The following is a 12,380-nucleotide window of genomic DNA, read 5'->3' as shown; positions in this document are numbered from 1 at the left end:
GACCACTCACACAAAGCCTGCTCACAGGCGAATGACGCAACCGACAGGCGTGAAAAAACTCACGCATGCGCACGAAGGTTCAAGCTTGTCTGATGCAATCACACATGATTCAAATCCATATGGTTTTTGAAAAAAATAAGGTCGGATACTTTTCTCACAGACCTCGTATTCTCTCTCCCTATTGGGTCTCTGGTTCTGTCCACTTTTAAGGTGTAGAATGATTCACTAACTTCTTTCACAATGTGCTCTCTTAATAAAGCACTCATCACATCTATTAAGTTATTTTCAATGTCATGGCTTGTGCATGTTGCATTCCGAGGAATAGTTTTTGCTATTTTAGCATCTTTCCTTTGTGCAAAATGAAATGGAGACAAAAATAGTCCACATCCATCCTCATTCATTGCACTGTAAGCATCGTGGTCACCTCTAAAGGGGAGTTGGGTCACGGCAAGGAACTCCACATCATCAATAATTGCAGACAATATCTGTTGCATGTGCATCCCCCTTTGCGCCATCAAGCACGACTGCTATAATCTTAGGGACTGTGTGGTCAGAGTTTGAAAGACTTTCCAGAGGAACCAACAAGTCAGACTTCTTTCCTGATCTCATCTCCCCTGACTTTGATAGAGATGGTGGCCACGGCTGTGTTATGTGTCGGACGCGGTCGGCGCACCGACCCAGCGTTTGAAAGGACCCAGCATAAAATAAGCAGAGCACGGTTCAAAGGATAACAGAATTTAATAAACATAACAGTGGGTGCGGTGCTAAACAACTAAAAAAGGCCGCGGTCTGGTGAGGTGGAAACACGGCGCGCTCTTAACAGCGCAAACGGTCCGGAGCCACAGCAGTTCGGACCCAGGGACCCCGCCGACACCCCCCAGTGGCCGCGACAAACCGGAGTCTGTGAAGAAAGAAAACATGAGGTGAGTCCAACTCCACACAGAGAGACACAACTCAAAGGTGCACGCAATCAGCAAACACTTTCCTGGCTTAAATCTATACATCAGCTCTTACCCTGCAGGCACGGAACAACCTCAGTTCAATCTCCACTGCAGCAGAAGCTGATTAGACAATTAACATAACGTGACAGCTCAATAACACAAGGTGTGAGGGACACCAAATCCACTGTCATTACTTCATAAAAGTCACCAAAACCAATTACCTCAGGAAGTGTGCTGAAGAGCGTGAGACCTCACCCATCCTCCTTCACAGACTGTGGCGTCAAACCTGGAGCTGTCTCTGTGTCCGTGATGGTGAGATTGTTCTCCTGACGTCGATCTCACACATCTGCTCACAAGGTCGAGTCTCTGGCAATTACCACACTGTGCATTCAAGGTTTAAATGCAGCAATCTCTGATTAAGACAAAATACACCACAGCTGTGAGTCCTGATGACCTGCATGTGAAAACAAGCCTCAGGTGTTCAGGGTGAGGTCCTGATGCTCAGCCACTCAGTCCTGATGCATACCACCTGGTGGGAGAAACAGAAAACAAAAACCAAGCCAGCCAAACACCCCAGCCCACAACAGGCTGGTTCTCGTATTGAAGAACTCTCCAGTTTTCCCTCTCGAGATTGGCAGGCAATGGTATAGCCTAGAGAATAAGACACAGTCATCCTTCAATGCAGATACCTGACTTTTCTTTTCAACTAACGTTGACTTTCAGAGAACAATGACAACTTGTTCTTCTTGATGGGCTAATTGACTTTGCTTGAGTTGTGATCAGTTCAGCTACGAATGTCTCAAACTGACGTCGTCCTAGCTCATACATCTCAGAGCTGCGACCATGAACACCGAGTACTAACAGTGTAGCCTCTCATGAGTATGACACAATGACCCGCCTCCTGCCACCTGTAATTGGCCATAACGTTGCCTTCGTTTGTTGGTTGGACGATCGACAAACCAAGATAGGAATAAAAAAGTGTTGGCCACTCTGATGTAAAAACAAAAACCCAAATAAAAGAAACAGATTCCAGCCCAGGGCGGGCACGGCTGACTCTGTGGGCGGGCACGGCCCGCCAATGCCGCCGGGACTGCACAGAGCTATGAGGATAAGAAAGATAAGGACAAGCAGAGGGAAGAAATGGCACAAAAGCAGCGTTTTGACAACGAATTTCCACCTTTTGAGCCTGTGAAACCTCCGACAGTTGAGGTCAACAAAGTGATGCCGGCCGCTAGCCAGCCTGTGAAGGCAGCTGTCAAGTCCATCACGAAGATCCCGGCCACTGAACAGCCGGTGCCAGCTGCGAGACAGCCTGTGACACCTAAAATCAAGATCAGCACAGTGACGGCGGCTGCTAAAATACCTAAAAAAAACCTCTTGTTGGACTCAGCGGAGCGATGCCGGCCCCTAAACACTCTGAGCAAGTTACAGTCCAGTTTGGCACTGTGAAGATGGCCCCCGAATACGGTGGCCCTGAAGTGCAAAACACAACAGCAAATCGCACAACACAACTCTTTCTACAACGTTTCTCTTCAGATCTATTGAGCCGTGAACTTCGAATCTGTGAATATCTTTCTAACTTTACCTAAGTTTACTTTTGTATCTTTACTGTGATGAGATTAAAAACGTCTACAAATTAGTGTACATGTAAAAAGGATTTATAATTGAACTGATAAAGTTGAGCAGCTGTAATGTCTGTCTCATAGACAATTCTACGGTAACGGAATTATAATATGAGCTAATCTGTTGTGGTTAGATGCCATATGTCCAGATTTTGCTGCTGTTGTAATTCCGTTACCACAGAATTGCCCTCATTTGTGTCCCGGGTGTTTTAATCCAAAGTCAAGTCTTCTTTTTTATTTGATAAATTTTAACCAAGAGTGACTTAACTCCTTTATTTATTCATATCATTCAATAACTGTTCACTGTTACTCTACTCCCATTTACTTGTTTTATTTATTATTTCATTTATGTAATTTTACTTAATCCAAATTTATGTGCACCCATGTTGCATTTCGTACACAAGTTTATTATTTAACAATACACTTGTTCAACCTTGTGGTACACATATTTAATATTTAAATTTATCTTATATTATTATATACACAACCTTTTTCTGATGTGATCATGCATGGAACACAATGAACACAATGGAAATAATTTTTTTTCTCCTTTTTTTATCTGTGTATTTTCATGTGCACTATGTGTTGTACGTCTTATAATGTACATTATTTTGATAAATCAACTCAATCATTGACCGTTTGCTGTTCACAACTGCACCGTTGGCGGCGGTAGTGCACCAAGCAGCGCCAAAACGCAGAAGAAGAAGAACTCGCGCAGAGCGCTTTCTGTTTACCTGTCTGCTGTCACATACACAGTCTGTGGTGTTTAGTTTGTGGTATATTAGGCGTCAGTGTTGTAGTTATGTCTTCTACCTCCAGTAATGCTGCTGGAGGTATTCAAGGGCTTCTTCTCAAGCTTCACGATTTACTTTCGGACGAAGACGACCGAGCTGCAGCTCTGAAATGTCACGATATTATTGGCGATTTGGGTCAGGAGTGCATGCTAACGCCTGCAGAGAATGAACTGGGTAAATTTAATGATACGAATATTTAATGTTCCGCTTGCTTTTACTCTTGCTAAACGTTTATCGCGTTATCAAGTACGGTCCTGTAAAAGTTACTTATTGGACATTCCGTAACTTTTAGCAGTGTTATTTTATGTTTTTTCCTAGTGCATTAGCGCCACCATCTGGATTGGAGTGTCATTTGCTCGGCGCATCTGTCTCCTTTCTCTTGCTTTGCCCATCTATGTTTCTGTCCCATTTCTCTTTTTCTCTGCCTCACTTTCTTCTGATGTTTATCTCACTCTTTCTCTGTGATCCAATTAAATTCCTTTAATATTTCTGACTAGCTGAGTTACCCGTTCTACACACGGGTAATAGAGAAGAATTTTAGCCATTTCATTGTATAGTTCATGTCACTTTAGTTAAGGTATAACATGTGGCATTGTGTGCATGCTGTCATCATTAATTTTCATAGAGCAGTTTGTGACATTCATGAGACTCAAGTGAATGATGATAAAAGGTGATAGCATGTCATGATGGCAGTGTTGTGGGATATATAATGTTCTTAGTGTCTCTGCAGATGTTCCCCAGCTCTATTATATTCATCCTTTAGCACTTGGGGTTTTACAACTTATCGCCCCTTGCTTCTTGGGAGGCATATTGACAGTCTGCATGCTGTACACAGCAGGTACATTTTAAATCAAAAATGCACACCTTAACTCGCATGCAGTGTGCACTGGCCCATTCAGATTTTAATTAAAGCCCACCCTCACCAGCTGCTACTACATAGTAAGTAAAGTATGATGCTATACAAGGCTGACTGTGTTTGTGTGTGTTTGCACTTTGCGCACATGCGTTTCAACCGTAGGGCCTCAGTGACCATACCAAGTTTGATGTTAATGCTTAATTACTGTGGCTGTGCATAGATATAAGGCTGACCGTGTATGTATGTATGTGTGTGTGTGTGTGTGTTCGAGCACATGCGCTTTGAGCCTAAGGGCCGCAGTGACCTCCCCCTTGGTGCCTTCAGTTACCAAACCAAGTACGACATAGTAAGTAAAGTGTGATGCTTGCAACCTGACCTGAGTACCATGTGAACTGCAAAAATAAGGGCTCCAGTGAGTGGGTCATGATCTCATATATAAGGCTGACTGTGTATGTGTTCGCGCCTGTGCACTTTCAATCTAAGGGCCCCAGTGACCTCCCCCTTGGTGTCCCTAGTCACCATACCAAGTTTGGTGTCGATTGCTTAATTACTGTGGCTGTGCATAGATATAAGGCTGACTGTGTGTGTGTGTGTGTGTGTTGGTGTGTGTGTGTGTGTGTGTGTGTGTGTGTGTGTGTGTGTGTGTGTGTGTGTGTGTGTGTGTGTTTTCAACGTAAGGGTCCCAGTGACCTCCCCCTTGGCGCCCCCAGTCACCATACTAAGTTTAGTGTCGATTGCTTAATTACTGTGGCTGTGCATAGCGAACACAAACCGTGCCATATACATAGACAGATTGCCTTTTATATATCTGCGTGGGTGTGGGTGTATTTTAACGCACGTGCACTTTCAACATAAGGGCCCCAGTGACCATACCAAGTTTGGTGTCGATTGCTTAATTACAGTGACAGTTCACCCTGAACACAAACCATGCCACATACATACATACACACACATTGCCTATACAGTTGTATGCAAAAGTTTGGGCACCCCTGATAATTTTCATGATTTTCCTTTATAAATCATTGGTTGTCTGGATCAGAAATTTCAGTAAAATATATCATATGGCAGACGAACACATTGATATTTGAGAAGTGTAATGAGGTTTGTAGTATTTGCACAAAGTGTGCAGTAATTAAACAAAATTATGCAGGTGCATAAATTTTGGCACCCTTGTCATATAATTGATTTGAATACATTTAACACTAATTGTTGGAACACATAATTGGTTTGGTAAGCTCATTGACCCTTGACCTCCTTATTTAGGTGAATCCAATCATGAGAAAGTGGCCATTTGCAAATGTTTTCCCTCTTTGCATCTCTTCTAATGAGTAGCAACATGGAAGCCTCTAAATACCTCTCAAATGACCTGAAAACAAAGACTGTTCAATATCATGGTTTAGAGGAAGGATACAAAAAGCTATTTCAGAGATTTCAGCTGTCAGTTTCCACTGTGAGGAACATAGTGAGGAAATGGAAGACCACAGGCACAGTACTAGTTAAGGCCCGAAGTGGCAGGCCAAGAAAAATCTCAGATAAGCTGAAGCAAAGGATGGTGAGAACTGTCATAGTCAACCTACAGACCTGCTCCAAAGACCTACAACATGATCTTGCCGCAGATAGTGTCTCTGTGCATCGTTCAACTAAACAGCACACTTTGCACAAAGAGATGCTGGATGAGAGAGTAATGCAGAGGAAGCCTTTTCTGAGTACACACCACAAACAGAGTCACTTGAGGTATGCTAAAGCACATTTGGACAAGCCAGCTTCATTTTGGAATAAGGTGCTGTGGACTGATGAAACTAAAATTGAGTTATTTGGACATAACAAGGGGTGGTATACATGGCTGAAAAAGAACACAGCATTTTAAAGAAAAATACTTGCTACCTACAGTAAAATTTGGAGGTGGTTTAATCATGCTGTGTGGCTAGTGCAGGTACTGGGAATCTTGTTAAAGTTGAGGGTCACATGGATTCCAGTCAGTATCAGCAGATTCTTGAGGAAAAATGTTCTTGAATCAGTGACAAAGTTGAAGTTGCGCCGGGGCTGGATCTTTCAACAAGACAACGACCCTAAACACTGCTCAAAATGTACTAAGGCATTCATGCAGAGGAACAAGTACAATGTTCTGGAATGGCCATCTCAGTGCCAAAACCTGAATATTACTGAAAATCTGTGGTGTGACTTTAAGTGGACTGTCCATGCTCGGAAACCAACAAACCTGAGATTTTTGTAAAGAACGGTCCAGAATCCAGACTCTCATTGGAAGCTACAGGAAGTGTTAAGAGGCTATTTCTGCAAAAGGAGGATATACTAAATATTGATGTATTTTTTTCTGTTGGGTGCCCAAATTTATGCACCTGCCTAATTTTTTTAAAAGAATTATTGCACACTTTCTGTAAATCCTATAAACTTCATTTCACTTCTCAAATATCACTGTTTCTGCTATATGATATATTTAACTGAAATTGCTGAACCAAACAACTAATGATTTATAAAGGAAAATCATGGAAATCATCAGGGGTGTCCAAACTTTTATATACAACTGTATATGACAAGCTGAGTTACCCAATCTACGCACGGGTAATGTGACATGAAATATACAATGACATGGGTAAAATTCCTCTGTCACTTTATTTAACCCGGCCCGAGAGCCTATTTCACCAAAATCACATACCCATACATTATGATTTATTTCTCAGCTTATGCAAGGTCAAAAATACAAAAGTTTGGGTCAGCTAAAAGACAGGTCCTGTGGTATGTTGTGGATGCAAAAAAATTGAAAGTAAATAATACTTGGTAGGAGTAAATGAGTTTTTTTTTTCTCCAAAAAATGAATTCCGATTTATGTCTTTATTTGCTTGGCGTTTCAGCTGTGGTTAGTTGATATGTGATAGAAGTGGATACTTTTGTAGAGGAGACTTTGCTTGACATTTTGGTGTCAGCATTGGTTAGTTATGAGTGTTCAAATGTTCCAAAACAGGGCAAGTCCCCAAATTTGGGGACTCTGGGGTTTAAGAGATTAAGGTATAATATGTTGCATTGCGTGTATGCTGTCATCAATAATTTTCATAGAGCAATTTTTGACATTCATGAGACTCCAGTGAATAAATGGTCATATAATGGCAATGCTGTGGGATATACAGTGAGGAAAATAAGTATTTGAACACCCTGTGTTTTTTGCAAGTTCTCCCACTTAGAAATCATGGAGGGGTCTGAAATTTTAATCTTAGGTGCATGTCCACTGTGAGAGACATAAAAAAAAAAACAAAAACAAAAAAAAAAAAACGGAAATCACAATGTATGACTTTTTAATAATTTATTTGTATGTTACTGCTGCAAATAAGTATTTGAACACCTGTGAAAATCAATGTTATTATTTGGTACAGTAGCCTTTGTTTGCAATTACAGAGGTCAAACGTCTCCTGTAGTTTTTCACCAGGTTTGCACACACTGCAGCAGTGATTTTGGTCCATTCCTCCATACAGATCTTCTCTAGATCTTTCAGGTTTGGAGTTTCAGCTCCCTCCAAAGATTTTCTATTGAGTTCAGGTCTGGAGACTGGCCAGGCCACTCCAGGACCTTGAAATGCTTCTTACGGAGCCCCTCCTTAGTTGCCCTGGCTGTGTGTTTGGGGTCACTGTCATGCTGGAAGACCCAGCCATGACCCATCTTCAACGCTTTTACTGAGGGAAGGAGGTTGTTTGCCAAAATCTCACAATACATGACCCCATCCATCCTCCCTTCAATATGGTGCAGTCGTCCTGTCTCCTTTGCAGAAGAGCAGCCCCAGAGTATGATGTTTCCACCCCCATGCTTCATGGTTGGGATGGTTTTCTTGGGGTTGTTGTCATCCTCTAAACGTGGTAAGTGGAGTTGATTCCAAAAAGCTCTATTCTGATCTCATCTGACCACATGACCTTCTCCCATGCCTCCTCTGGATCATCCAGCTGGTCACTGGTGAACTTCAAACGGGCCTGGACATGTGCTGGCTTGAGCAGGGGACCTTGCTGCCCTGCAGGATTTTAAACCATGGCAGCATCATGTGTTACTAATGTAATCTTTGTGACTGTGGTCCCAGCTCTCTTCAGGTCATTGGCCAGGTCCTCCTGTGTAGTTCTGAGCTTTCTCAGAATCATCCTTACCCCACAAAGTGAGATCTTGCATGGAATCCCAGACCGAGGGAGATTGACAGTCACCTTGTGTTTCTTCCACTTTCTAATAAATAATCAATAACAGTTGTTGTCTTCTACCAAGCTGCTTGCCTGTTGTCCTGTAGTCCATCCCAGCCTTGTGCAGGTCTACAGTTTTGTCCCTGGTGTCCTTAGACAGCTCTTTGATCTTGGCTATGGTGGACAGATTGGAGTGTGGTTGATTGAGTGTGTGAACAGGTGTCTTTTATACAGGTAACAAGTTCAAACAGGTGCAGTTAATACAGGTAAAGAGTGCAGAATAAGAGGGCTTCTTAAAGAAAAATTAACAGGTCTGTGTGAGCCAGAATTCTTGCTGGTTGCTAGGTGTTCAAATACTTATTTGCAGCAGTAACATACAAATAAATTATTAAAAAAATCATACATTGTGATTTCTGGATTTTTTTTTTTTTTAGATTATGTCTCTCACAGTGGACATGCACCTAAGATGAAAATTTCAGACCCCTCCGTGATTTCTTAGTGGAGAACTTGCAAAACCACAGGGTGTTCAAATACTTATTTTCCTCACTGTATAATAGTCTGTGCCTCTGCAGATGCTTCCCCAGCTCTATTACATTTCATCCGTTTAGCACTTGGGGTTTTACGACCTAATGCCCCTGGCTTCTTGGGAGGCATATCGACAGTCTGCGTGCTGTACACAGCAGGTACATTTTAAGTCAAAAACTGCACACCTGAACTCGCATGCAGTGTGTACTTGCCCGTTCAGATTCTAATTAAAGTCCACCCTCTCGAGCCACTACTACGTAGTAAGAAAATTGTGAGGCTTACTACCTGACCTGAGTACCATGTGAACTGTAAAAATAAGTGCTCCAGTGAGCGCGTCATGATCTAATATATAAGGTTGACCATGTGTGTGTTCACGCACGTGCGCTTTCAACCTAAGGGCCCCAGTGATGTCCCCCTTGGTGCCCCCAGTCAACATACCAAGTTTGGTGTCGATTGCTTAATTACTGTGGCAGCTCAGCCCGAACACAAACCGTGCCACATACATACATACATACATACATGCATATATACAACCCCTAGCAAAAATTATGGAATCACCGGCCTCGGAGGATGTTCATTCAGTTGTTTAATTTTGTAGAAAAAAAGCAGATCACAGACATGACACAAATCTAAAGTCATTTCAAATGGCAATTTTCTGGCTTTAAGAAACACTATAAGAAATCAGGAAAAAAAAATTGTGGCAGTCAGTAACGGTTACTTTTTTAGACCAAGCAGAGGGAAAAAATATGGAATCATGAAAAACAAAAGAACGCTCCAACACATCACTAGTATTTTGTTGCATTTTGTTACCTCTGGCTTTTATAACAGCTTGCAGTCTCTGAGACTTAATGAGTGACAAACAGTACTCTTCATCAATCTGGCTCCAACTTTCTCTGATTGCTGTTGCCAGATCAGCTTTGCAGGTTGGAGCCTTGTCATGGACCATTTTCTTCAACTTCCACCAAAGATTTTCAATTGGATTAAGATCCAGACTACTTGCAGGCCATGACATTGACCCTATGTGTCTTTTTGCAAGGAATGTTTTCACAGTTTTTGCTCTATGGCAAGATGCATTATCATCTTGAAAAATGATTTCATCATCCCCAAACATCCTTTCAATTGATGGGATAAGAAAAGTGTCCAAAATATCAACGTAAACTTGTGCATTTATTGATGATGTAATGACAGCCATCTCCCCAGTGCCTTTACCTGACATGCAGCCCCATATCATCAATGACTGTGGAAATTTACATGTTCTCTTCAGGGAGTCATCTTTATAAATCTCATTGGAACGGCACCAAACAAAAGTTCCAGCATCATCACCTTGCCCAATGTAGAGTCGAGATTCATCACTGAATATGACTTTCATCCAGTCATCCACAGTCCACGATTGCTTTTCTTTAGCCCATTGTAACCTTGTTTTTTTCTGTTTAGGTGTTAATGATGGCTTTCATTTAGCTTTTCTGTATGTAAATCCCATTTCCTTTAGGTGGTTTCTTACAGTTCGGTCACATGCGTTAACTCCAGTTTCCTCCCATTCGTTCCTCATTTGTTTTGTTGTATATTTTCGATTTTTGAGACATATTGCTTAAGTTTTCTGTCTTGACGCTTTGATGTCTTCCTTGGTCTACCAGTATGTTTGCCTCTAACAACCTTCCCATGTTGTTTGTATCTGGTCCAGAGTTTAGACACAGCTGACTGTGAACAACCAACATCTTTTGCAACATTGCGTGATGATTTACCCTCTTTTAAGAGTTTGACAATCCTCTCCTTTGTTTCAATTGACATCTCTCGTGTTGGAGCCATGATTCATGTCAGTCCACTTGGTGCAACAGCTCTCCAAGGTGTGATCACTCCTTTTTAGATGCAGACTAATGAGCAGATCTACTTTGATGCAGGTGTTAGTTTTGGGGATGAAAATTTACAGGGTGATTCCATAATTTATTCCTCAGAATTGAGTGAGTCCATATATTTTTCCCTCTGCTTGGTCTAAAAAAGTAACCGTTGCTGACTGCCACAATTTTTTTTTCCTGATTTCTTATAGTGTTTCTTAAAGCCAGAAAGTTGCCATTTGAAATGACTTTAGTTTTGTGTCATGTCTGTGATCTGCTTTTTTTCTACAAAATTAAACAACTGAATGAACATCCTCAGAGGCCGAAGATTCCATAATTATTGCCAGGGGTTGTACATAGATTGCCTTTTATTTATTTTATATATATATATGCATATACATATACGAGGTCTGTTAGAAAAGTATCCGACCTTTTTATTTTTTTCAAAAACCATATGGATTTGAATCACGTGTGATTGCATCAGCCAAGCTTGAACCTTCGTGCGCATGCGTGAGTTTTTTCATGCCTGTCGGTTTCGTCATTCACCTGTGAGCACTGGTCCACCCCCTCATCGTTTTTTTTTATTGCGAATAAATATCTGAACGATTTGGAGCTTTGCTGCATCAGTTTTTTTTCCAGAAACTGTGAGAGACCTCCAGGTGGACACCGTTCGGGAAATTAATATGGCTTTCAGGGACGATTTTGTGGGGATTACACAGATTAAGGAGTGTTACTGCCGCTTTAAGGACGGCCCACAACTGCTGAGAGCGCGCCGTGCTCCCAGTGCCGATCGACAGGCTCACACCCCGCTGGAACAACCAGATCATTTCCAACGTGAAGGCTTTGTTGATCCGGGACGTCGTCTGACTTTCACAAAAAGGCAGGAGACGTGGACATCAGCACTTTTTTGGCACATTCTCTGTTACAGGAGTTTTTTTTCATGGAAAGAAAAGCAGAGGAACACGCCACAGAGCCCTTCATTACGCGGCACAAAACCACCTCCGTGTTGGTCTCACAGGACGGCTTTCAGGTGGATTTCAGACGGCTGTCGGTTGCTTTTCAGTCGTGTGATTATCCAAGAAATTGTGCATGAGCTGGACATGCCAGAACATGTCCTGTGAGGCTTCATCACGGCGTTGCTTTGCGTCATGCGGCTCCACCGCGACGCGCGGAACGCCTATTGTGTGTGTGTGTGTGTGTGTGTGTATGTATATATATATATATGTGTGTGTGTGTGTGTGTATGTATATATATATATGTGTGTGTGTGTGTGTGTGTATGTATATATATATATATGTGTGTGTGTGTGTGTGTGTGTATGTATATATATATATATATGTGTGTGTGTGTGTGTGTGTATGTATATATATATATATATGTGTGTGTGTGTGTGTGTGTATGTATATATATATATATGTGTGTGTGTGTGTGTGTGTATGTATATATATATATATGTGTGTGTGTGTGTGTGTGTATGTATATATATATATGTGTGTGTGTGTGTGTGTGTGTATGTATATATATATATGTGTGTGTGTGTGTGTGTATGTATATATATATATGTGTGTGTGTGTGTGTGTGTGTATGTATATATATATGTGTGTGTGTGTGTGTGTGTATGTATATATATATGTGTGTGTG

General features: G+C 41.7%; 1 protein-coding gene across 1 annotated transcript in view; it reads left to right on the top strand.

Moving 5' to 3' along the window:
• Window positions 1-3,274: 3,274 nt before the first annotated feature.
• The window catches only part of LOC117507453 (DNA-dependent protein kinase catalytic subunit-like), a 223,154-nt gene continuing 214,048 nt past the window's right edge, over window positions 3,275-12,380 (top strand). The window contains exon 1 of the mRNA XM_034167361.1: window positions 3,275-3,531. Coding sequence (XP_034023252.1) covers window positions 3,366-3,531 — 166 coding nt within the window. The 5' untranslated portion in view covers window positions 3,275-3,365. The remainder of the gene's footprint in view (window positions 3,532-12,380) is intronic.

This window comes from Thalassophryne amazonica, chromosome 1, assembly GCF_902500255.1.
Source record: "Thalassophryne amazonica chromosome 1, fThaAma1.1, whole genome shotgun sequence".
In the NCBI taxonomy this organism is placed as follows: Eukaryota; Metazoa; Chordata; class Actinopteri; order Batrachoidiformes; family Batrachoididae; genus Thalassophryne; species Thalassophryne amazonica.
Note: the sequence above shows the minus strand (reverse complement) of the source record. Positions and strands in the feature narration are given on the sequence as shown.